The sequence below is a fragment of the Gymnodraco acuticeps genome, unplaced genomic scaffold, assembly GCF_902827175.1.
Source record: "Gymnodraco acuticeps unplaced genomic scaffold, fGymAcu1.1, whole genome shotgun sequence".
NCBI classification, from domain to species: domain Eukaryota; kingdom Metazoa; phylum Chordata; class Actinopteri; order Perciformes; family Bathydraconidae; genus Gymnodraco; species Gymnodraco acuticeps.
The window spans coordinates 2,383,138-2,410,449 of NW_022990940.1; the positions used below are offsets into that span (position 1 = coordinate 2,383,138).

The 27,312-nt window shown below is 41.3% G+C and overlaps 1 protein-coding gene across 1 annotated transcript in view; it reads left to right on the top strand.

Moving 5' to 3' along the window:
- LOC117558422 (tensin-3-like) overlaps window positions 1-19,388 on the top strand; it is a 36,902-nt gene extending 17,514 nt beyond the window's left edge. Inside the window, 17 exon segments of the mRNA XM_034234618.1 lie at window positions 296-397; window positions 4,739-5,938; window positions 8,908-9,065; window positions 9,169-9,301; window positions 9,429-9,509; window positions 11,304-11,439; window positions 11,886-12,448; window positions 12,555-12,641; window positions 12,743-12,840; window positions 12,842-12,875; window positions 14,569-14,664; window positions 15,161-15,238; window positions 16,801-16,878; window positions 17,093-17,261; window positions 17,345-17,413; window positions 17,580-17,609; window positions 17,729-19,388. Of these exon segments, the coding sequence (XP_034090509.1) occupies window positions 296-397; window positions 4,739-5,938; window positions 8,908-9,065; window positions 9,169-9,301; window positions 9,429-9,509; window positions 11,304-11,439; window positions 11,886-12,448; window positions 12,555-12,641; window positions 12,743-12,840; window positions 12,842-12,875; window positions 14,569-14,664; window positions 15,161-15,238; window positions 16,801-16,878; window positions 17,093-17,261; window positions 17,345-17,413; window positions 17,580-17,609; window positions 17,729-17,873 (3,257 nt within the window). The 3' untranslated portion in view covers window positions 17,874-19,388.
- The last annotated feature ends 7,924 nt before the right edge of the window (window positions 19,389-27,312 follow it).

Consider the following 27,312-nt stretch of genomic DNA (forward strand, 5'->3'; position numbering starts at 1 on the left):
CTGAAAATATAAACAAACAAACTAGAGAATCCCTTTTTTGTGTTATAAGTTAAGGTTGATATGAAGTGCACAGTTATGATCAGACCATACTAATACAATTTTACTGAGGGCTTATAATATCCAATTATTGCCCATTTACACCTTAATGTCCTGTTTAGACACATCCTCTTGTATCCTCCTCGAGCCAAAACAGATGTTACCTTAAAATAATGATGAATAGTATATTGTGCTACTGACTGTCATTACATAGAAAAAATACCTACAGTTTCAACACTAATGTTATTTTTGGGTCCAGGTGCCGACAGGTGGCAGAATGGGGCGGATGTTATTGTGGACTACAACACAGCAGATCCTCTAATCCGCTGGGACTCCTACCAGAACATCTGTGATGTTGAAGGTACAGTAATTACACCACATATGTCTCTACATAACTCACAATACTTTATAACAATGCAGAGGGCTGCCTAATGAATCAGACTCTACCTGACGGAAAATACCATTTGCGTGTTTTATGAATGGAAGAATTATGCATAGAGGGTTATTTAGATGAATGAAGTTCCTTCCCTTTCTTTTTCTCGTTACTTTTCTAGTATTTAATGTGTATTCTATGTTACACAAACACAACAGAGTGTGACGGGTCCTGTGCTCCATGTTATTTAGGAGCTGCAGTGTGATTGAATTTACATGCACACACTGTCACCACTAACCTTGTTTATGTTGCAAGCGTTGCTAACCAAAGTTATTACTCATGAGTGAGTCCTAAAACCTAGACAGGCACTGTGGAAACTATTATTTTATGATGGCGAGGGAAGGGACGGAAAACTAAAAGTTACCTTTGTGTTGTTTCTGTGTGAAAGATAGGGAGGAGATGTGTTGTATTCAGGGAATGTTGGGTTCAGGGGAAGAGCAATTAGTTCTCAAGAGATTTATTTTTTGTCGTAACATCAAATGAATAGGCAAGCTTTAACCATCCCACGCAAACACACACTCTCACTAGCGACACACATAGACACACACACACACAGAGCCACCCTGCCGGGGCATCCCGTCCTAGCTGCGGTTGTTGCTCTCCACTCGACCACAGAATTCACAACAACCTCCCAGAATAGAGAGACGTGGTGGTAGCATTAAAATACAGATCCACCCTTTTCCAGTTTCATTGAGTGCTTTTATAAGCTCAGTTCGGCTTGATTTTAAATGAGCTTATTTTTTCATACCCCAACACGTCCATATATAATTTTACATGCAACTATGGGAATGCAATCAAAGAACCAAACACTCAAATTTAAGAAGTCATCAAAGCAAAGAAATGAACAAAGGAGTGTTTATTTTTCTTTCCTTGATTCCAAAGCATTCATGTGGGATATTTACAGCCTTTATTTTCTCATGTAAACACGACATCTGAGACGGGAGACTGGGAGCTTTGTTGGAATTCTGCATCTACTTACCATGGCTCAGATTGACTCTGAGAGGCTGTCACTCAGAGGTTGGTCAGGATGGAGGAAGTCTACAAAACGGTTGCCACTGTAGTGCTAAGGTCCTGAAAAGAAAACCTAATTTGCTTTAATGGCTTTTTGTCAATCACCGGTGTGTGTGCTTTTCCCCACACGTGAATGAATGGTAAAGTAATAGTGCATGTTAAAATATTTTTTCTAGGTTTGAGGTAAAAGTAAGCGGTTGTCTTTGTGTAGCTTGGATTACAGCGGCTGACTGGAGAAATGAGCATTTGATAGTAAATAATTAAATGAAAACAGTGTGCTGAATAGTAATTGGTCATGCACATTTTTCTTTCTGCTTACATGTAGTATGTGGCCATGCAAATAGTTTGTGTTTGTCATAGTTTGTGACAATGGAGGCGATTTTAATTAAAAAAAACGGCATACTTCTGGCAAAATGCTCTTAATAATTTCTATAGGGACTATTTATAGTCTATATCAAAGTAAACAGGAGAGTTATTAGGACAAGATTTGTAGAATATCATCCAATAATACATTTAGCAAGAATTGATTCGAGAGATAATGAACATACTTGCAATAGAAGTTGGTATCTCTTTTGTCACATTACTGTACGCCTGCGTAAAGGCCTAACACTCGCAACTGCAGGCAAACGTTGTTAACAAAAACGACTGGACGGAAATTGTCAATGCAATAAACTTTACCTAGCAACTGACAGTAACCTATAATATAAACAACTTGTTACATTTTAAACCGCGAAAAGAGAAACCAACAAAGTCTCTAGGGTAACTGAGACACTGTTTCTGCTAATAATTCTTCATGTTGGATATTTTGTAATGTATTTTTCATTGTTCATTCACCGTATTGAAGTAGAGGCAGAATATTCAGCGATGGTTATCTCAGAAGTGTCTGCATGACAAGGTACCACTATTTGTACTCATAGTGGAGTTTTCCCTCCAAAAGCTTTCTGTTTGTACAGAATGTCCTGCACAAATTGTTCAAAGGATTTTGAGAAATATATTTCCCAGAGGGCTGTCCTCTACACATCGGAAGCACAGGCAGAATCTTGGGCGGAAGAAAACGGGGATGATGAAGATCATGATTATGCTTTCGACTCAGGGTTTTGGCATTCAGGAGGTGCGGGATGGTAGTAACTGAGAAGGAATGGGGAGGGTTGGGTAATTGCATATCCATACACAAGCAGACCTCCTCCCGTTATACAAGGAAAGGTTCTGGTTTTGCCGCTCACTGCACTGTAATTGGTGGATTATTCAAAGACTGACCTCACCACAACAGCCAGCCTGATGAATGCTACATCTAAATGGTTTGACTGATTTCTTAAACTAAACGCATACTTGGTTAACCATGCATTGGTTTGTTAATGGCAGTGTAAGGTAGTGGTAGGTAAAACAGTTTTAAAACAATTGTCCAACCCCATAATTGAGTTGAGGGAACATCTGTTTCTTGCTCTTATTGTTCACCAGGACGTCAGGCATGCAATTTCATGACACACAATAGTGAGGAAAAAACAACTTGGCTTCTGCTTTTCTGAGCTCCAAGTACAAGGCAAGGATTGCTTTAATTAAAAAGTGTCTTTTTACAGAGTAAAAAAGTCTGGAGCTGCAGGAATGTTGTTTTCTCTCTCTGATCCTTTCTGGGCCGCCATCTCTCATTCTTTCTTTCTTTCCTTTCTTCCATTTTTCCCCCTCTTTCCCCAGTGGGGTAGTCCCCTTATGCAGGGCAAGAGGTTGGGTTACTGCTTCCTGCGAGCCCGCCTCCACCACTAAACCCCACCTCACTTGTTTACATTCCTCTGCCCTTATTTGGAGATCTCAAGGTCCCCCCTTGTGTGGAGTGCAAACACTCTCACCTTCTCAGCAGAGAAAGCAGGGGCCAACTTATTCACATCTCTTCATTTGACCCTGACCATTATCTGCTGGTTAGAAGCCATGTCCGCTCTCGTGTGTCTGCGCCGCCTCTTCTCCTCTGCAAGTTGCGTTTCATCAGAGTCTGGAATTCCTTTGTGTGCTTACCTGGTGGTTGTGGCAAAGGTAAGAGATTTCTCTTCTTGAGACAGATGGTTGGCCATGAGGGGGAGGGAAAAGAAGAGGGAGGCAGGACGGTGACAGAGGGAGAGAGAGATGGCCAGCATTAAGGGAGAAGGAAAACATCTGTCTGTCTTGCACCTTGCCAAAAGGAATGTTACGAGAGGGATTTGTTGGAAATCTCCCAGCGGAACTGACCTGCATGGAGGCCTGAGCAGAGGTTTGCTCATGGCCGGATGCAGGTTCAACTAGTGTGTTTGCGTGAGCGACGGGGGGGGGGGCAAGCCATACATACAGGAGCGTTTGGAGTGGAGGAGGAAGGGGAGCTTTTATCATGCATGTCTGGTATTCAGATCCTCCAGTCATGCTTTGACTGAAAGGCAAGTACTTAAGGCGGCAGATTGAGGGAGAAGCATCGGAGTCATGTTCCTGCTCTCTTTTGTTGAGGAGAGAGTGACAGTGAAACAGAACGTTTTTTTCTTACTTGACAACGCTACTCACACACAGTTCTACTCAAACCCTCATTTTGCGTAAGTCAGGGCTTAACTTGATTTTTGTTGTTGTTTTCTTTTGTGATGGATTTGACTCACCCTTTGCAAAATAACTGACTTTTGTTATTTATGTTTTCACTTCTGAGGATTAAGGAGGTTGTTTGGACATATGCTGGGGGTCAAGGGGCAGGCTAGAGGGAGTAGAGTGGCTTAATCACAGCAGGGTGAGGAATGCAGGGGTCAGACTCCGAAGATCCACTGCCGCCGGACTCTTGTAGCGGCATATAAAGGATTTAACATCCATTGTATTACCTGAACATGAGGAACACCTATGTCTACTCCGCCTGCTGCATTCACTAGCAGCTTGGCAGTTCACATTGTGGCCTGGTGGGAGGTATTATGGCATGATGGTAGGTTTATCTTTGCTTGAAATAACCACAGATTATTATTATTAAGGTCTGTTTAACACATTGAGTCACATTTTCTCTGTCAATGTAATAATATTCTTGGTATTTGTAGTTTGATTATTGCTCTGTTTATAATGTTGTCTTTGTCAGGTGAGGTGTGATTGTAAGTGTTGAGCTTTGTGAGTAACAGATTCTGAATGATGGAGGTTATGGGATGACATGACTGTGCATGTTAGTCTTGTTTGGTTTGTGGTTTTGTGCTGTGTGAGTCTGTCTGTGTGTCTCTGTGTGCTGACATACCAGCTGACCGTATGAAGCGCTGCATCTCTTCTATCTTGCAGCACCACGATCTCAAGGCCTAACCCAGGACAAGGCGGCTAACAAGAGGAGCCCTAGCGGAGGAGAGGCGACACTGGGCAGAGGGGCCCGCACGACCTCCGCCACCTCCAGCCCCGACCACAGCGACCACGCCCTCTCCGTCAGCAGTGACTCGGGCCTGTCTAGCACTTCCCTGTGGGCGGACAGACCCACACCTGTACCTGCCATCAACACCAACACCATCACCATCAGGCCTAACCACGGCCCCAGCCAGCAGGAAAAGGTCCAGCTGAAGCGCCTTTTGAGCGGCTTTGGTCTCGAGGAAACCTCACTGGAGGAGATGGGGGATCAAGGCCCCAGAGTGGGCATCCAGCAGATAGTCCCGGCGCAGGTGCACATAAACGGAGTCACCAGACCCAGAGAGAGGGAAACGGACATCCTGGATGATGAGGTAATTACAGGTCACGATCTGCACAGTGTGGACAGTTTAGGGACCTTGTCGTCCTCCTGCCACAAGAGCAGCCAGAACTCCCTCCTGTCAGATGGTTTCGGGAGTCCCGGAGGAGAGGAGCAGCAAAACCAAATCCAGCATCATCTCCACCACCACCCTGCACCCCCCCACATGGAGGAGTATGAGAGAGCCTATGCTGAGACTAAAAGGGGATGTTTGAACACCAGGAGCAACACTGTGGCCTCCGCAAATTCCAGCGGGGCTCCAATGCCCAAGCAGCACGTCTACAGACAGGGAAGTTATTCCACTCAGTCCTGGGTTCGCCAGCAGCAGATGGTTGCTGCACAACAGTTTATCTACATGCCCGAGGATGGAAACGAAACAGAAAGATACCAAGGGAACAAGCAAGGGAGCAGTTCACCCAAAGCAGGCCTGCCAACTGAAAAACAGGCCCCTACTAGGGACATGGCGACAGATGCTCTGAGAAACACTGAGCCACACAAGGAGCAAGCTACGATGAACAATAACAACAACAACAAACGCGATGAGGAGTTCAAATCTCTAACGATAGACATTGACAACTCCATCGACCAGCTCAACCAACTTATCATGGACCTGGATCCCACATTTATGCCAAAATCGAACAATGCAGGCTCCATAAAGAGGAACGGTGGGACGCCAACAGACGGCTCCGTGTCCAAATGCATGAATGGCATCGATCTCAGGTTCAACGATAATACCACGGCAACCGTGAAAAACACACAGCAGACAGGTAAGACAGTCAGACAGTCTGGGTGTGGTGGTGGTGGTGATGATGATGTGGTGTAAGTGTGGTCATGAAAATAAATGTGTGAAATCAGCGAAGTTGTTTTGCTAGAAATGTCTAATAAACATGGCAAAAGTATACGTTATAAATCATTTAGATTACATTACATGTTACTTGTTAGACGCTTTTATTCAAAGCGACTTACATACTCAATACTGTGGGCAATCCCCACAGGAGCAATTTGGGGTGAAGTGTCTTGCCCAGGGACACAACGAGATGCTGACTGCAGTGGGACTCGAACTTGCTATCCTCTGATTCGAAGATCAGCGCATTAACCCACTGTGCCACACGCCTAACAATCTAGAAATGTTCCAAAACAGAGTAGATCCTCTCCAACAGTATCAGCTTTCGTTCTCCGTTCAATACAGAGTTAACTTAACAAAGCACTCCTCCTCTCCCTCTCCCACCTGGTGTGGTTTTAGTGGCAGAAATAGCAGGGTTGTTGCCAGGCTTTCAGATGTTTTCAGTATGAATCTGAGGATAGAGCGCCCGTTCAGACTTGTCTGTTTAGCTATCTGACTGGAGGATCAGTAAGGTACACGAAAAGAAGGAGAGCAGCTGTCATCGGCACCTCTGAACACTGCCGTATCGCAATGTTTGATTATAGAGATCGCATAGGGAAGAATACACATAAATCAAATTCCTTAACATTGTGTTTCACTCAGACTTTAACACTGTTTTTTGTTGTGAGCAACATAGGAACACAAATACAGACAGCATTAATGTCATTTGAAGTTGCTTGACGTCACTTCTAATATATGCTTTCTGAATTTGACTACAATGTTCAACACACTTCCATCTAATCAGATTATTTTTTCAATGATATGTCACTTTAAGTCCTAAATGTAGACTCTAATTGTAAGGTTTGTTGTGCAGGCAGAGGTTATGCAACGTAGTGACTTTTGAATCTACAGAAGGTATCCACAAGATAAATGACCTTTTTTTGAAGAAGCAGTGAATAAGCATTATATGATCTTAAAACACTACACAATAATTCACAGCATAGGTTTCTGTCCATGTTTGTCTGCTTCTACCAACAAGCAAAAACATTTCATAGAATTACCAAATGCTTCTCTCTCCAGTGATACAAAGAACATTTTCGCTATCAGATGTGGCTCCCACTTAAATGTGATCAAGTTCGCTATTACTTTTTTGGTTTAAAAAACAGTGAGGCAGAGAAAAAGCTGTCTAGATTAGCAGAGCATGAATCACACTCCGGCATGTACATGTGGTTTGCATGGGGGCACAAGATGGGGAGGCCTAAGGAATTTCCAAGAGTGGAACAAGTGAGGCCGGAGGCAATGTTGTTCCATTCGAATCCAAAGACATACCTGTCTGTGCATATCTACACTTATCTAACTTTTGCTTATTTGCAAATAATCTGTAGGAAGTAACATATTGTTTTTGATGTTGGCTTCTATCTGTTGCACTGGTGCCAGGATTCATGGCAACTCATTCTTCCGAGCAAGTCATCGGCATTTATCATAAATTATATTGATTAATGTTTGGCTGTTGAAAGGAAATCTAGCTCTATGTGCTTTTTGGCTTAAATCAGCATCTAGTATACATGTTACTAGACCAGTCATGCTTTTCCTGCTTTCCAAATTATTTGTATTCTTAAACCTCCAGGAACTTCATTGCTAACAGTATGGCAGTAATATTTAATTACTGTATTTTGATATAACTTGACAGTCAGTATGCATGTAATCAACATACATTTAAGAAGATATTTATCACATCATTAAAGGAATGTTTTGGGTCGACTTCAATGAATAACATTCAAACACATTGAGGAGTTATTCACATTAATGCAAAAGTCCTGTTAAGACAAAATTGCATTTCAGACTTCCTGGCTGCTTATTGCTTTGCAATCCTCAGTGGAAATAGCCAAATCTCTGTTGGCAATTTATCCTCATAATGCCAAACCCAACCCAACTCTTGAGGGTGTATTAGGTTACAGAAATGATGGCAATGAAAGTGAGTCATGTGAGAGAAAGAGCGTTTTGCTCCGTCATTCAGATCCATGTTTTCCTGCCTCTTTACTTATAAATAATGTGTTGGTCCTGGATGTTTATAATTAAAGAGAGAAATATTGTTTCACTTTGATGCCTGCTTTGAGAAACACTGCCCAGCATGCACACCACTCTCTGTGACATCCATACTCCACACAGACAAAGTGATTAATGATCCCGGCATTAACACTTCTGCATCATTAGCATTCTTCAGGGCTGAGAGGTCGGAGCTCCCTGGGAGGGCTCATTTAACACCCGGGTGCTGAGTGGCAGTACTCTTCAGATTAGTCACAACATTGACCCCCGACACACACACACACACAACACACACACACACACACACACACACACACACACACACACACACACACACACACACACACACACACACACACACACACACACACACACACACACACACACACACCAGCCAGACCCTTGGCATTCCTCAGCTGTCCTCTAAAAACATGACTGAGGGCAGGATGCTGGGGTTAGCAGTGTGCTGCTGTCACTTTACGGACTAAATTCATATGTCATTAATCCCAAATGTATTTACAACACAGTTCTCACATGTCGCTTTGGATACATTTCACATTGTGTAACATTTCTGAACATAGCACACTGTTCTCATGGAGTAAATATTTGGGCACGCACCAATGATCAACCCTACAATATCATCTCAATCTTTTTTATTGAGGTATTTGGTCATAAATAATTGCGATATACGATTTCCTTCATATTGCCGAGGCCTAATTTTAAAGTAGACAGACATTTTAAGAAGATACAGTGTTGTTGATTTTTCTGAAGGGTACCAAATGTTAAAGTTTATATTTCTTCAGTGATGACTGTAAGTCTGTTAAAATGTATTGACCTGCTTGTGGATGTCTACCTGTGTGTATCCAGCTGTCCAGTCCAGTGAGGTGCGGGGGGGCGTCACGCGGAGTCTGAGTCGCCAAGAAAGTGAAGTCACGGATCACCCAGTGTTCTGCAACTCGGGGTGGGGCGTGACAGAGGAGTACCGGGGACAGCGGACGTACTCCCCCTGTGTGCCACAGTCCCAGGTAAATAAAGCATGTGGGCACAGCGTATGATGCATCTTTATGAATGATTTTAGTTTATATGTTTGGTTTAATGTATGTGTTTGTTATTTGTTGTTTGTTACAGCACCCACTGTTGTACAGGAATGACAGTACTGACTACAGGGCCCAGGGCCCAGACATGGACAGCGGGGTAGAGGCAGGAAGTGACATGACTCCACCCACTCCTGCATTCCCTATCTCTCCGCCAACACCTTATGGTAACTGCAGTATGTTTCCTTTGTCATTGTAAATATGTTTATTTAATCTGAGCATCACATTTGTGCATGTACTTGTGCCTTGTGTTTGTCTAAGTCTAATTAAATATCTCTGTCTTTGTGTTTTCAGTGAAAAGTATGTCGGAATTGAATAATCTCAGGCAAACACCATCTCCCATGCAGTCTTATGGAGTCTACAGAACAGAAAACGGTAGGTTAACATTCCTTTATATTACAAACTGAATGCATTATGCAGGAATCCGTTTTTAAGATGTGTTCAATCTGAGGAAGAGCAATTTGTCTTTCTCTGTGAAATTGAAAGCAGCCATTAAGAATGTAAAATAGCAGAGCTGGGATATAGAAAACTGTTCCCCATATAATTTGAAGGTATATATTTAAATTGCAGAAATGTCATTCCATTGTGAACAAAAAATATGAATAATTCACCTTTGTCTAAGCCTATGGGTTTGAGAAACCTTTTCAAAGAGAGTTAAAAAGCTGACCAAGTTGGTGTGAAAAACACAAGACAAATCTATTAGCTTACTTATAATAGAATGGTGTTTTTCCATTCAACTAATTACAGATAGTGAATGACAACAAGACACCCAGGTAGTGGAAGGTTATTGTAGTCTTTTTCATGTCTGCCCTCTGAAGTTTGGATACACTATCTCTTAAGATCAAAGCTATTACTGGTCCCTCTTGCTTTACCTAATAATGGTGACATTGTTGTACGTGGAATTTGAGCGGTTTGAAAAACAGAGGCCGAAAACAAAGACGTCTCATAAATGCGAGAGCAGGGAGATTCCTAACCAGTCTCTGCCCTTCATGTTTGGTTTCTGGAGAATGTCGGCGTGGTCACGGCTCGAAGGGAACACTTTTTTTCAGACATAACGTTGTTGTTCTTTAAAATGAAACGGACCCTTTTTGTGTGGTGTTTATCTAAGATGAAACACGCCCTGGTTATAAGATTGCCCGAGATGGGGTGAGTTGTGCATTCATAGCATTTTGTAGCATCAGCATTTGTGGTCTCGGATGTACATTTCTAGATATTTTCTTGTTTTTTCTTGTTTACACAATTTGTATTGCCTTCATACTGTATGTTGCACCCCAAGCAAGTCAGCTGTTTTATATTTGGCATACTTTTTGACCATGTTTAATGTCAGGAACTAACTACCCACCCCCACATGGGTAATCTCTCCGTGTTCTTAATTTGTCAGTCTGCTCTGAACTTTTATAGACTAGGTTCCATAATGATCTACAGTATGTCTAAAGGTTGTAGGGCCTGGGAGCCGTTCTGTGCCCCTGCTGTGCCTCTTACAACCTCAGACACCCAGGCTAAAATCACCCACTCATTCTTGCCACATCTCCATGGGGACTGTGGGTCAGGAGGCATTACACAAAAAAACTTGTCTTCCCCCATGAAGGGGTGCCTCTGTGTAGAACGAGGGGAAATAGGGGCAAGAAGAAACCAGCAACTCTTTCAGCTTCGTAGTTCTAACTCGTACAAAGTAGCCCAGAGAGAGCTTTGCTGCAAATGTGGAGGAGGGACAGGGCTTTGAAATTCAGGGCTGTCAGTGGCTCCAGGCTATGACTGATTGAAATGAAAGCTTTTAGATAATTATGTCAGAGGCCTTTTAATTTCTAGCTGCAATAGAGATTTGTTTGCTCTATGGGTTGTGGCAACCATAGCTGGTGATTGGTTTTATGTAGATTGATGGCCGTGTTCAAGGCCATGAGGAGAGTCTCATTTCATTTCAGCTCCATTATTGATTGTTGGTTACTGGAAATAATCCAATGCTCTTTCTAAAGGGCTTTTTTGCTGTATCATACAGTCCTGTTTTTTTTTATGCATATTTGAACTTTTTATGTTTGTTTCTGCTGGGTTTTCTCTGAGTTATTTTTATATAGCTGGGTTTTAGATTCTATGTATTTGTATTTACTCATTATATTCAAAATGTAATCAAAAGCAGTGCCTGATTTGATTTGTTTTCCTTCTCTCACACAGAACCCCGGGGATACCCAGAGAGTATCAGTCACGTTGGAGGTGACAGTTTAACAGACCCCTCCATCAACTGCCACCGGACGCTAAGTGCCACGCACTCTGCCTCTATTGTTGGGACCAGCCTTCAGTGGACAGACAGGTACAGATCTGCCCTATCCCGGACCTCAAAGCTGATCTTTTCTTTTATAACTAGAGCGCAGGATCCCAAAACAAGCTTCAGACTGGTGTTGACTTGCAGTCAGCTCAAGATGATATGAAACACTTTTATATTAATTACAGTATTAAATAACCCCAGTAAAACAAACAACAAGTCTGTTACATTTTCCGTTCGTATTCAACATTTTCAATATGTGCACAAATAACACCATTGCAAATTAAAAAAAATATCAACAACCTGCCATAGGGCCAGGTGTGGAAAAACAGACCTGGTTTTATGTGATGCTTTAAATGTCTACCTTTATGCTGCAGTAGACAGAAACATGCATTATCTTTGGCAAATATTCTTGAAATTTGGCTGAAAATCTACATTTGAATGGTTATTTGACTGCGAGTTTACCGTTATTTATTTCCTTTTTTTCTATTAAGTTCATCCACGATCCAGTCCTGGCCAGAGCATCCCGTCCTGAGCCGCCACTCGTCTCTGAGCAGCAGCTACCCCGCCAACAGACAACCACCACTGCACGCCATGTCGGTGGACTATGGTCACCACTCTCCCCCCCTGCACCATCCCCACATCCACCCTGCCCCCAACGCCCACAGCTCCCCCCGAAGCATCCAGCGAAGCCGCATGGCTCGCTATGCTCACGGCCGCAGTCCAGCTCAGAGCTTTGACGAGCACGATGACTTGGCTCTCGGCTATGTCGCGAACTGTGCAAACACCACCTCTAATCTGCTGGGAAACGGAGGCATGGACTTGGAACTTTTGACCTCCATGGATGGGCAAAATCAGTTACAGCTGCCCCAGATGCAGCCTCCACTTCTGCCTGAGAAGAAGAGGGCGTCAGATGGGGACCATTCGCTGGGAACATCTTCTCCAGCCCTCAGTGGGTTCTCCAGTCCCCACAGTGGGAGCTCCCTGAGTATTCCCTTCCCAAATGTTTTGCCTGACCTCTCTGCTCAGACGCTGGGCACAGCCTCACCTCTGCCAGGTAAACTACAATCCTTGTATGAAGCTAATGTCCTTATTGGTGCCACATGGCCTGCTAACACCGCATACTACTGTACTGATCACAGGCGTATAATTGTGTTTTCCAGATCTACTGGCCAGCAAGCAGGTTACTGTAAAATTTGTGCAGGACACATCCAAATTCTGGTACAAGCCAGATATCTCAAGGGATCAAGGTAGGTTTCCAGAGTCCACTTTTGTGCCATAGTAATAAAAGAAGGTAAACTTTTCCCTAGATCTAAAGGACTGCCTCTCAATTATGTTTATTTTCTCTCAGCCATTTCAGTCTTGAAGGACAAGGAGCCTGGTTGCTTCATTGTTCGAGACAGCCATTCCTTCAGAGGGGCTTATGGACTGGCTATGAAGGTCGCTACCCCCCCCACCCTCAGTTATCCAACAGACCAAGAAAGGTATGGTAGATTCGAACATCAGACTTTTAGATTCTTAGTTTTTACTAGATTGGGTTCAAAATAAGATAAATTATTCAAACAATTATCGACACATTATTTTACGTGTATGAATATCTTAAAATATTTTCTAAACGCTTTAAATTTGATTGTATATGACCTTTAGTACAAGTTAAACCTTTTAGGAAATACATTTATTTGCTTGATTACAATGTGAAGATTAACACCATTTTCATGACTGGCCAATAAATATAGAGCTTAAGTTAAATTGGGGTTAACCTAGCTTAGCATTAAGCATGGATAATATTCATCGCCGTTCATAATGGCAGCCCACTGCCCCTAACACTAGGATGGGTCTAATGCAGAGAAACCATTTTGTTACATAGTAAGTAGGCCTACTGTGTAATGACAATAAAAGTTAAAAAAAAGCTGCGGTGAACGTTTACATTTTGCCTCTTCAAAAGTGAAAACATGCCCATTAAGTCTGTAGAAAGAAAAAAACTGTTTTTCTCAAAAGTTATTCTTGAAGGTTGGCCCAGTCGTACAGATTTCCTGAGAATCATCCATAGCATAATCACAAACAAAGCCATCTACAGTTACAGCCCACTGTACCTGCCCTCGCGCTGGAATATGAGAGTCCCTCCCTCTGGTTGTGTGTGAGAGCTCTTCACTGTGTTTCTCTCCTGGGCATCAGCAGGATGAAGCCAAACAGACCCCTTTTGCCTGATAGTCTTAGATGTTCAGCTAATGTTTCACATCCTTAACAAAGGATGAGCTGGGTCCTTAAGCCAGCTCTGATCCCAGGGCCATCTCAGGGGAAGCTGTCTGCCCCACATTACTCTGACTGATATGGATGTAATATCCAGGGACAGGGGTCAAAAAAGGCTGCTTGGTTATTGACTTCCTTGTGTTTGTAAAGGATATTCAAGAAATACAGGGAGGGATGTTGGAATGAAAACAAAATCTCAAGAGGAATCTGGCCAAACATTCTCTGGCCATGTTTCAACATGAAAACAAAGGCTGATTGAGTGATGATAGAGATTCACACATCACTTTTTTTTATTCAGAAAAGGCCCAGAGGACATTAAATCTCACGCAGTGTGTATCATAACCATTTTGGACTATTAATCTATCATTATCCACACACATGACACAAAGGATGCCCTTATGCCCCTTCCTGCACAAGCCCACCCCATGCGTACAATCTTTTCATTTATCTCCCATTCACACCTGTCCTTTTGTTTGCTTTACTCCTACGCAGTCCAACGGCACCTGTAGGGACATCACGACACAGTCCTTATCCCAACGTTCAGCTCAGGGCATTGTGGCTCCTTATAAGTGTGAAACCCTACCCACCTTAAGGAGCTGTGCTTTCTCCAAGCCTTTGTGTCCAGACATTCCTCACATAGACTCCTCCTGCCCCTTTAGAGGCGCTTCTGTTAAATCATAATCCCATTAATCTCTGGAGAGATTGAATGTAGTGATTTAATATGTTTCAAGTAACTTTGAGGGTGGAAGAATACATGTACTAAGACAAGTGCTTGGAGCTATTATTCAGGCCTGAGTAAATAGGATGTCAGAAAGAGGAGTGTTTTGCTGAAACATAACAGACCATAGATTATTCTGAGTTATTTATCTTTCCTGTATCTGTATGTTATATCTGTTTATCTGACCTTCTGTCTCACTTTTATTACAGGAGGCGATCTATCAGATGAATTAGTACGCCACTTCCTGATTGAGTGTTCACAGAAAGGTGTGCGGCTGAAGGGCTGCCCTAATGAGCCTTATTTTGGTGAGCAACTATACTGTTAAATCCTCTCCTTTCACAGCTGGTAAACAGCCTCCTGGCTGTTTGGCTGAACTGCACAAAGTGAAAGACTTCTCACACCATACTGCCCTCTATGGGTCATTGGTGCCTTGCACAACTGTCTGCTGATAATTAGCTTGAAGCATAAACATGAGTAATGCACCGTGAACTTCACCCACAGCCTGCTGACCAATGTTTTCATCTGTTCTCTTTAACCAGAATAATGGTACCTCCTGCTTTCCTGACTTCTAGTTCCACGTTTTTATGCTGTTATTGCATTATATTCGCATTATATGTTATGTTTTTGCTTATTTAGTAGATATACAGTTTTTTATTAATGTATAGGACAGTTGCTGACTGCAATGAAGGCAATCAGAAATCTTGTGCACTTGCAGTATTCAAAATGGTATTAAAAGTAATTATTAAAGATAAGAAATACATGTGGCAATAAACTCTCAATACAACTATTTTTGTTTTACAGGAAGCTTAACAGCGCTAGTCTGCCAACATTCAATCACCCCCTTGGCCCTGCCCTGTAAACTTATCATTCCTGACAGAGGTAAACTACTCACACAGTCACAGAGATGTTTGTATTGTCATAAATAAAAATAAACATTAACATTATTTTATGTTGTGAGGCTTCTGGTACACTGATTTTTTTTTTTAATTGACTTAAATGTATTATGTCAACACTTCCACATAATTGTATAAGGTCAGTTGAAAGCAATAGTATTAAGTTGAACCTATTATTTTGTATTTAAACTAGGGCCGGGACTTTAACGCGTTAATTAAGATTAATTAATTACACAAAAATTAACGCGTTAAAAAAATTAACGCATTTTAATCGCACTTATTTTTGCACCGCGGAACGTTTCTCACTGGATGAGTTTCAGGCGTACCGATTATACTGGAGCACCAACTAACGTTCATGACTTCAGACAACAACAAACCACAGTGAACAACAGTGGGAAATGTTGTTTTGAAAAACGGACGGATGGAAGCGTCGATAAGAGCACGGTTGTGTGCAAATTATGCAAAAAGGAATTCGCATATCACCGCAGCACATCAAGCCTCAAGTATCACCTCAATGTAAAACATATAGCAGCTAGCGTGGAAGCTAGCGTGGACGTTAGCCTCTTTTATCGCGTTCACACCAAAAAGAGCCGGTACTAAAATTAGTTCATGAGAACCTTTTTACCCCCACGAAAGTCCCTGCTAGAGAGCAGAGAGCTGCTAGAGAGCAGGGACTTTCGTACGGCTCTCTTGTGAGAAAAGAGCTATATTTCTGATTGGCTGGGCGGATTGCAAACCACGCCCCGTAAAACTCCCAAAAAGTTTTGTGAAGCCGCCATTTTATTATCCTCGCATTAGCATTATTAGCATTAGCATTATCCCAGCGCAGAAACGCAGAGAGACTAACTTATGGCAACACAAAATAAAACATGGGAGCGGTGGAGATGAGGAGGTGTCGGCGTTCTGGCGATTTACTCGGAAGGCTTCAGTAGAAGCTGCTGCAGCTTCTACTGAAGCCTTCCCCAACTCCGGGGACCTCCGGCCGGGGACTTTGGGCGGCAGTATACGCCGTGAAGTGGTTTGCGGCCTGCCAGTAAACCCAAAGCAGAAGAAGAACAAGTGACGTCAGCGGCTTCATTTGCCTAATCCACCCCCAGGTTCAAAGAGTTCTCATGAACTAAGTTCTCATGAACCTTTGTGGGAAAAGTACTGCGGTGTGAATGCGCCTAATGGTATACTAAAATCCATGTGAAAAAAATTGCTTCTCACTGTTCTCAGGTCAAATATTTATGTGATTAAAAATGCGATTAATTTCGATTAATTAATTACAAAGCCTCTAATTAATTAGATTAATTTTTTTAATCGAGTCCCGGCCCTAATTTAAACCTAATATTATTGCTTTCAACTAACCTAATACAGTTATGTGTCATTTGTTAAAATAATACATTTATTCAAGTCTACGTTTAAAAATAATTTCAGTGTATCTGCCAATCTCTCTCTCTCTCTCTGTTTAGATGTCCTGCCATCTGGTCATTTTATTTATTTATGAAGCTGTTGTCGTGCTCACCAACACATTTCACTGACATATTTTGCTTTTATTCTTATCAGATCCACTTGAAGATGTTGTGGAGACTAACTCACAATCTGTCACCAACTCTGCGGCTGAGCTGCTAAAACAGGGAGCAGGTAATGATGCGTCTAAGCTCATATGCTATGAATAGACATAATGACGAAGCAATGATGGCACTCTACATTCACACCACAGACACAATCCCTGTGTGCAATTCTGGGACAAACATTTTTCCTCGTCCTGTTATTACTGACTGTGGAACACTACATTAGTCCACAGGTTCTTCTTTCATTTAGCAGCTGTGTAATTTGAATCTATGTGTTCCTGCAGCCTGTAATGTGTGGTACCTCGGCTCCGTGGAGATGGAGTCACTCACAGGCGTCCAGGCGGTGCAGAAAGCCACCAGTATGTCCCTGAGCGCCAACCCTCCACCAACCTCCACCGTTGTTCACTTCAAGGTGTCTTCCCAGGGAATCACCCTCACTGACAACCAGAGGAAGTGGGTAGCACACAGGAATATTCACACATAACACACCTGCAGAGGCCGTTTCTTACAATAACAACCCCCCTGTTTTCTTTTAGGCTGTTCTTCAGGAGGCATTACAATGTGAATACGGTCATATTTTGTGCATTGGACCCTCAAGATAGAAAGTGAGTATTTAAGTGTGAACACATGTCATTTAAGGGTTTCCAGAAAACTGATAATGTCTATTGTTAGGCAAGCATGTTATTATCTAACCTGATTTAGTATGTCAACAAACTTACATTTCTACAAGTTCTACTAAGCCAATAACAATCCTCCTTTCTCTGCTCTCAGGTGGAAAAGAGATGGCTGCACTTCAGCAAAGTAAGTTAATGATTATCATTTTCACATTGCTACAACCAGAGCAGCATTGAAAAGGATTAAAGGAACATGTTCAGCTTGAGATTGGAAGACAGTTCTGATATTTGTATCCATCTCTGCAGGGTTTTTGGCTTTGTGGCGAGGAAATCTGGCACTTCCATGGACAATGTATGTCACCTGTTTGCAGAGAATGACCCTGAGCAGCCAGCAAGCGCCATCGTCAACTTTGTTTCCAAGGTGATGATTGGCTCGCAGAAGAGTAAGTAGGACTGCTGCTGACAGAGCTGATCACCTGGACAGACTTTTACTATGGGTGGAAACAAGAAAGACTGAATGGCTGAATATAGGGACAAATGTAAAGGACCGAGGATGTTGACGTTAACTCTGGATTTTAACTGGATATTAGGTACATATTGGTCACCTTCAAGCACCAGGACATTCAATTACATACTTCAAATATAAATCCATTCTATGGTGTTATTTTATTTTCCTGTAAAATGAACTGTATATTAGAAAACTAAATCATAAGACATTTCTATCCATTATAACTGTCCGTGTGATACAGTTAGATTTATTTTCTCAACATATTTTAAGGACATAACAGTCACACATTCCACAAAGGCTGCCTCTATTTTTTGTGCATCACCTTTTTTATGGACAGATCATGAAAACCGTACCTTGTTGCATGTCTTTTTTTTCTTCTTATATTTAACCAAAACAAACTTAATTTAAGCTAATAACATTATGTAAAGTTATAGCCAGATGCTTTGCCGCATCTGTCCAGCATGCAGTATTGTGTTGTGTAGAATTCAAAATGTGGAAAAGCAGTGCAGCGAAAAAGAATCATTTAGATTTGGGACAGGTTGTGTTTCATACAGGATAACCCTTTTTTCTCTATGCAATTTACATTTTTATTTTTTTAACCACAGCCTTCTGTACATGCACCGCATGTATGTGGCATCTCTGAATCTGTAAAATAGCTGTCTTCATAGGATGTATGTGAATATGACCACTTTTAAAGCTGTCTGCTACATTTTGATGAACGTGTGTTTGTGTTGAAACGAGAGAAACCATAGAAAAATATTTTTAATTAATCCCTAATATATATATATTGATTTGACATAAGTTGGTTGAAAACACATCAGTACTCTGCATAGAAGATAGTACAAGTGGTATTCCACACAAAGCTGCCAATTTTTTTAACTTTTTTGCCCTCTTATGTGGGGCTCATGGCCAGTAACAGCACTGCTGTGTTTCAGTATCCCGATTTTTGTACATTTAATTTTAACCTAAAAAAAGGCATAGGCTATGATATACGGTGTAAGCAAATGCTGCAGTTTTGCCAGGGTTTTACAAGTTCTTAAAAGAAAGGAAAGAGCTCACGAATCAATTTAGGAGTTGAACAATGTCAGTGACATTATACAATATATTTGCTCTGGGACCAACAAGATGAAGCTTGGCTAAAGATGTATATTTGACTAGTTGAGAGCTTGTTGACATTGTGTTGAGAGGTGATGAGGACCATAAAACTTTATTCCTTTCAACTTTTTGTGTTGGGAAGCCATTTTATCAAGAGGGACCAACGGCCAAAATAAAGCTCTGTTGTTATTCCTTCATTGTTTATGTACATATTTGTAATCTTGTTATCTATTATCTGTACCTCATACTTATTTCATTTAATACTGTGCCTCTGTGTATAACATGCTACTTGTGAACGGTTTATTTGTATATTGAAAATGCATTGTTTTTTGTGTCCTGTAAATAAAGAAAATTAAACATGTATATATAGTCTTTGTGATATGTTAACCATTGAAAGAGTGGAGACTGAAAGGAGTCAACCAAAAGAGATATTTTATTAGTGGACTTTGGGGGTTCTTTTAGCCTGATTTTGTTACATTAGGACAAATCCAGGCTAGCTGTGTCTCAGTGTCCAGTCTTTGTGCTAAGCTAAGTTAGCTAGTTTTTGGGCATAGTTTCATATTTAACAAACAGACACACAAGTAGTGTTTTACAAAAGTCTTATTTAGCATTAGTTAGCTTACCAATACATTGAATAGGCACATTTTCCAAGATATCAAACTTTTCTGTCAACATAGAAGTCAATACTTCAAAATGCTGAGTGAAATATTCAAAACCATGTCTTGTAAAGTCACGACTGCATCTTCCTGACTAAAATAAATGTACTAATGTATTGTGCATTGCTTTGTAACGTGGCTTACACATAACTAAAACGAAAGGTTTTTATGTTAGTGTGTATGTATATTAGGGTGACCAGACGTCCCCGTTTTCCGTTTTGAAACTGTCCCCGGAAATGTCCCCGTTTTTTAATATACGTTAAAAACACATAGCAAGGTGAAATAAATTGTTTCATGTCAGGAAACACTGGGTAAACAGACTACGGTAGCCAGCCCCCACTTCGGAAAACACTCAAGCCAGCCCGCACGTTGTATTGCGGTGCGTGAATATGCATTACAGTAGAGGCCTGTAAAAACTGCCTTCAAAATAAAAGCGTTTACTCGGTCAATAACAAATATACCTAAAAAACACACCAAACATATTCATATATAGGCCTACTGGAGCTTAAATTTAAGAAATATGTACTATATAATGTGATCAATAATCATTTCAAACAAACTAAGTATAACTACCACATTATAACTGAGTGAATGTAAAATGTAAGTAGTTATGAATCTGACATTTCCACTGGGTGACTAATTTCAATTGATGTTGACACCATCTCACAACACTCCTAAAATAACATTACTTTCTGAAGCACAATTTAAATTGTATGCGGTTTAAAATCTCAAATTAGATCTATTGTCCATCTATATTTAGATTATTATTTAATGGAAACCGTCCATAATCAAAGAGTCATTCAAATTCAATAACATACTTATTTCACTTCAATAAAATACTTATTTCACTTCCTTCTGTTTTTGTACAAGAATAAATAAAAAACTGTCAAATTATCAAAGACTTATTTCACTTCAGGGTGATAGCAGGACACCCCATCTAGTCACTCAGAGAGAATCAGGACAATCTGATGTAGAGTTTCAAAATAAAAGACCTTTGAAGTCTCATATATTAGCTATCATCCCTCTGTTTTTAGATAAGAATAAAACAAAATCTATCCAGTATCAAATACTTATTTCACTTCAGGGTGATAGCAGGACACCCCATCTAGTCACTCAGAGAGAATCTGGACAATCTGATGTACAGTTTCAAAATAAAAGACCTTTGAAGTCTTATATATGAGCAATCTTCGTTCTGTTTGTATCCAACAGTTCAAATGTTCGAATTACATTGAACCAGAATTGTCCCCCTTTTTTCTTTAACAGTGAAGACAATTGGATATGTTAATGATATATTGACCGCAAAACTCAAAATGTCCCCGGTTTTAATCTTGAAAATCTGGTCACCTTAATGCAGTGGTTCTCAAACTTTTTCTGTCAGGCCCCCCCTTTGGAGAAAAAAAAAGTCGGGCCCCCCCCAACACAAATAGTCAGGCTCAGTGGCGGCGCCAAAGATTTATTTTGGGGGTACTGTGGGGTAGCTTGACGTTTCATAGAGGGTGCTCAAACATTTAGGGTTTCCCATTAATGTACCGGGCGCTACAGTGGAATGTTCTACTGCAACACTCCCCACGCATACACACAGTGTACCCGCAACTGTTACAATGAAGGCTCAATAATCAGCTCACGGCATATAGGTGTAAGCAGGGGTAAAGTGCTATTTTATAGGTGGTGTGTGGACCTCACATAGGGGGGTCCGGGGGCAAGCTCCTCCGGGAAGATTTATTTTTAAATATTGAAGTTAAAAGCATCAATCTGGTGCACTTTGAGAGCAAAATGAAGAGATCTACAGTATGGATACATCTCTCAACACAGAACTGTAAACAGATTTACTATTTCTTTATGGATATTTTACAAATCACTCCCCTTTTAAACGTTATACATTTTTTAATGTCATATAGTATTTCATAATTGTTTTTAATTTATTTATATTAATGGTGACCAAAACGTTTGAGACCCACTGAGATAACACTGAGAGAGTCCTTTAGCTCACTGAGTCTCTCAGTCTGACAGGAGAGGACTCTCCTCCACTTTGTTGTTGAAAAAACTCCTTATATCCGTTAGCGTAGCTCGCTAGCACCAGAAGCTAACAACAACGATCTCCGGTATCGGTGCGTTCTCTCTCTCTCTCTCGCTCGCGCACACACACAAAATGGCTCGTTCCACACACACACAGAGCCGAGCTTGAATGAAACACAGACACCCAGACGTAATTGTACTGTACCATATTATTTTCGAATCAATAATTTTTCAAAATATGATTTTTTTTTTTTTTTAAATTGAAAATCTTTTTTAAATTTTTTTTTTAATAACCATTTTTTCTCCTGGTCTCTCGCGCCCCCCCTGTCATGCCTCTGCGCCCCCCACTTTGAGAACCACTGCCTTAATGTATGTCAGTCCTTCGATTTTCTATGCAATGGTTGATCCAATCAATGATCACACTAACAAGATGTATTGCAGAGGGCCCAAGTTGTGAAGTTGTTTGGATGAATGGCTCTCCTAAAAGTCCAAGCAAAGGGCCCGTTTCAAACTGGCACATTTTATTTAAAATTCAGGATGTGGTTATACTTTTGGATTTCCTCTACAAATGTTAACATTTTCTGTGGTTTTGGCTGCACACCATATGGCGGTAATGCCTAAACCCGCTGTTTGTTAAAGGGCCCACTGCTGAACCAAAGACACCATGCACAGGTCTTGCCTTTTCTCAAGTCTTAGCCACATGAGATGAAGTGTAAGCCACAGGCCGTTTTCTAGCTTCATTTTTGCCTCAAAACAGAATGAAGATTTGAAAAGTAAACGGATCACAACACTACTGCCAAGAGGACAGTGATGTGGAAACTCTGTTTAAAACATATTTGGTGTTAAAAGATAAATAACTTTAGTTCAATTTGCAGCCAGCAGAGGACACTAGCGACACAACACGTTCCAACCTGAACATGTGTAGTGGTTTTGTGGCGGCCTATTTCTTCAGTCGACTTTCTCACCTGCTCAAAGATGAAACTGTAATAATGGTGAACCTATGCTTTAATTAAGGCTGACACGACCACAACAACTATCTGTGTTTTTCTCTCTCAGTACTTATGCTGACACATGTCCACAGTCTCATTTAAGAAGTGCATTTTACCTCCACACAAGCCTGAACTGGTTGCTCTAATGGAGCTGAGAGGAAATAGAATTGCATAGCCTAGCCAAAGAGGGAGGAAAGGTGTAATGGGGTGGATCCCCCCCCCCCACACAACTGTCCCTCTGCAGGTGGTGAAAGTGAAGAATTCCCGGGGAGGGCAGGAAGGAAGCAAAGGCCTAGGTGTAGCGACTGCAGAGAGCCCAGAGCCCAGTCTTCCTCTGTTATTTAGTGCGGAGTGGCCTCGAAATTAAAGAAGCTGGGGAAAGTCCAGGAAAACCAAGTAACATTATTAGACTGCAGAGGAACCTCGTCAGGAGATGATACGGGTAATAACAGTGTGTGAGCATGAGAAATGCATGCAGGACTAACTTGATTCTGCAGTTATTCTCCATCAAACCTGATTTATCAGTCTGAATTCGTATTACCAAGCCTATAAATGCTAAAGAAAAAATGTACTCAAAGGAAATGCATCGAAGAAATTGCCCTGAGGCAGAGTTGGGTGTATTTTATGACCTTAACCTACAGATTGAGACCGCCAATGAGCCTCTGCAACATAATCACAGCTATTGTGTTGACATTCCTGACCTGCGCGAGGACCCATGGCCGACACTGATTAAGCCTGTCACATACAGTATGCCTGTCTCTTCACGTTGCAGCTTTCTAATAAACTTCACAGATTTACACCATTTTTTTTTGGCAGGCTAAAGCCAAACATGTTTAACTTTTTTGCAGATAATTTGGAGGTGAAAGGCCGTGTTTATCAGGCTAACGAAGCTCATTCTCATTCCCCAAGCACCCCAGCTCTTTTTACAGCCACTTAATTAGAGGGGCAGTGCTCATCTCGTTCCTCTGAGGCAGAATAAAGGTTGGGGAGCAAAAATAGAAAGTGCATTCTCACATGGCTGCACAAATTGAGGCCCCTTAATTTTGTTTTCAGCAGACTGTGAAGCCTCAAAACACATTTAGATTCATTGTGGAATTTCGTATCAGGCCACATAATAGTTCAGGCCAGGTCAAGATGATTCACAACACTACCAGAAGCTTCAGAACCACTTAAACATGTATGTAAAGGGCCACAGCTGCCCATTTGTTAGAGAAAAAACATAAAACATTTAATGTATTGGTGGCGGCTGGTGGAAAATATTTTTGGTGGGGCTATGGAATAGGGACCAAACCATACTAGGGCGGTCCGGGGGGATCCTCCCCCGGAAGACATTTTTGAGAAATGACCCCTTAAATTATGACTTCTGGTGATGTTAGAGGGGGGGGGGGGGGGGGGGGACAAATTGAGGCTTAAAAATATGAGATAATCCATAATCTTCAGTGTGGTTAGCTATGAATCTTCCAAAACTGTGCAACAGTACAGTAGGCCCACACAAACTGGATGATATTTCTCCCGCATTTCTCCCGATTTCTGACCAAATCAGATTTACTCACGACTGTTTCCACTCGGACTTTAATACAGCTACACCATTGTTTGGTTTCCATGGTAGCGTGTCTCTTTAGCAGCGCGCGCAACTGAAAGTCTGAGAGGGTGAGGAAGATGAAAACTGAACAAGAATCGACAACTCCACCCTCTGCTCACTCCTCTCCTGTAAATTACAGGTCCAGCCCAGAGCCCTAGCTCTAGGGCTCTGGTCCAGCCCACACATATGCTCCATGGTGCCACAGGCATTGCCCTTACAACTACAATAAGCATGTAAATGTTAATCTACAGCTCCGGCGATCCACTAGCACCGGAGTCTCCACCTGCAGACAACTACTGTAGCGTCACCTTGGATACGAGTCCAAACAACCAACAGACACACAGGCCAGGGCGCTGACAGGGCGCCCTTTGAGCATCAGATCTGACGACGCTGATTGGCTGAAATTATGTTTCGGCGGCATAGTTTACAGATAGCAACAGTCAGCTTGTTGGCTGCTGCTGCTCTGGCTGAGGGCTCCTTTCTACCGCCCGGACGAGAGAGGGTAATGACACACGCTGCGACCAGGCAGGAAACATGTGATTTATCAGTAACTTTAGACATCGTAACACAATTTTAAACGAGATTTTATTGTAGATTATACATTTGACTGATACCAACTATATAATATTTACTTTGTTCATTACAAATAAAATAAAAAAAATATATATATTATTTTTTTTTAATATATTTTTTAATTTTTAATTTTTAATGACAATCAAACATGTGGGAAGAGGGTGGGCGGCGCCCCTAGCGCCCCTATGGGCCGGCCGCCACGCTGTCATGGCCACAATAAAAGGTGACCCATTAACTGGAAGGTTGTGGGTTTCAGAGCTCACGGCTGCGAGATGAATCCCAGTCAATAACTAGATCTATGTCACTGCCTATGGCTGTGGAGGGGTCTCTATAGGTCATAGTCATGGTCACTGAGCTGGAGAGACCATGCAGTGAGGTCAAGTGCTGCCTTTGTGAAGTGAATGTGTGAAAGCAGCCACCCATCATGCTCCCACTGTGATCGTTTTTTCTTCAAATGGAACGTAATAATATACATTTTAAAGGTTTATATTTCAATAAATAAAAGCTTTGCAGTTTTTTGTCGACTTGGCATTTGTACCACTTGCACTTGCTGGTTAGTGAAGGTAAAACTGGTGGTGGGAAAAGAGTGTCCAACTTCTCTTTGTCAACAGCAAAAACAGCCCCTGAACAATTGCCAATTTATTTGTACTTTTGATTAGTTTCTTGTTGGGCATACAATGCACATTGTACCCCTCAATTATGACACAAGTCTTATCATCATAACATTGAATGTCATTAGGGTGTCACAAAAAGGCAAAATGTTTTATATCTTTAACATTGAAAAAAATGGCATTAAAAACTCAAAGTTTGTTATGTCATCATCATCAAAGCTAAATGGAAAATCCAGCATAGAAATCCTAGGGATAAGGCAATATTGAATGCCTTCTTCATAGACAGAGGACAATATTTATTATGTGAAAGGAAAATCGGACAGAGATCTACGAAAGTGTAGGCACAAAAAAAAATTGTTTTAAAGAAGTAGCAGTAATAAAAACTAGAACATTCCAATCTGTGTGACCATGAAATTCTGCAACTTGCTTAGTCAGTATGTACAAATCATATATGACTCAAGGTTCAGCATCTAACATCTGAGCTGCAGCTGTTACATCAAATGGCTGCTGCTCCTCTTAAACATTATTTAAGCAGTGTGATGACATTCTTGGAGCGAAGATCTGGAACACAAGGAGAACACTGGAGAGCTTTGAACTGATGTCCAACACTGAAAATGTATTGCAAGTTACGGCCAGAGAAATGACAAAGACATTTGCTGACACACACATAGTGAAGTAACTTCTGCACAAACAACTCTGAAGTTTCTCCCCAATATTTAACTAATCCCAAGAAATGGTCCACATTCTATGGCAAAATAATACATATAACCAAAAATAACCCTCTACGTCAACTTTATAAAACAATAATCTTTTTATTAGAAGAAGAGATTGTTGAATGACTGCATTCAGACAAGCAGAGCCATTATCAGGATCATATCTGGACACTGCTGTGGTTGGATTCGAAAGCACAAAGGAAAGACTTGCTTTATCTTTCAGGGAGAAACGACTCTCCCAAGGCTGTTTGTCTGCGCCTGGGAAAGAGGAGTGAAAGGACAGTTTACCCATAGTGCCATAGAAATAGTTCCCTATCAAGTAGTTCATAACATGTAGGCACAAATGCTTGTTGACAGCCCCTGGTGCCTGAAATGACATGGGTGTAGTGAGTCATCAAGATCTTAAAGCATTAAGAGGAGGTGGAGGATGGCAGATAAATTAAAAGTCACATTTGGTCTCCTTTAGCAAAGAAAGGTAACAACTAATAGTCATGTGTATATTGCAAGGTAAAGAGTGTGACTTAAGGCCTGATTGAGCGTGAAAAAAGGAGCAGGTGGGAAACACAGGCTCTCATACATTTTACCCAGCGATCATAAGGGTTCACTTTGCCAAAATTCTTCATGAGCTTTCATCAAAACAGCAGCTGTGGCTTTTGAGGAACAGACTATTGCTGTAGAGGGCATGGGGGAAAAAACATATAATCAAATCTACAATAACTAATTGGATGAGCTTAATTCAATTGTGGGCAGGTTTTCCATCCAATAAATATATGAAGGCCAAACTCAAACTAAGTATATCTATGCATTATAATTTAAATAAATTAATCCAACTCAATTTCAGTCCAACTCTTGCACTTACAACATATGTAAGAGCAAGAATGTTGCATTTCACATTTAATGCAAACATCTTAATTTTAAGATGCATCATTTTTACATTTAGCGTGTGCCCATCCCCATCCATCACAATCTTCTGGAGACACTCAAGGTTGTCAGGAAAGCTTAAATCGATGAAGAGCAGATGAACCCCACATTAGCGCTGCATGGATTGTCTCTAAATGGTCTCTTTTTTGTTCACATCTCCAGGCTTAGTCAATTTCAGATTATCTAAATAATGAAGATGGTGCGTCTACTACTAGGTATCCATGTT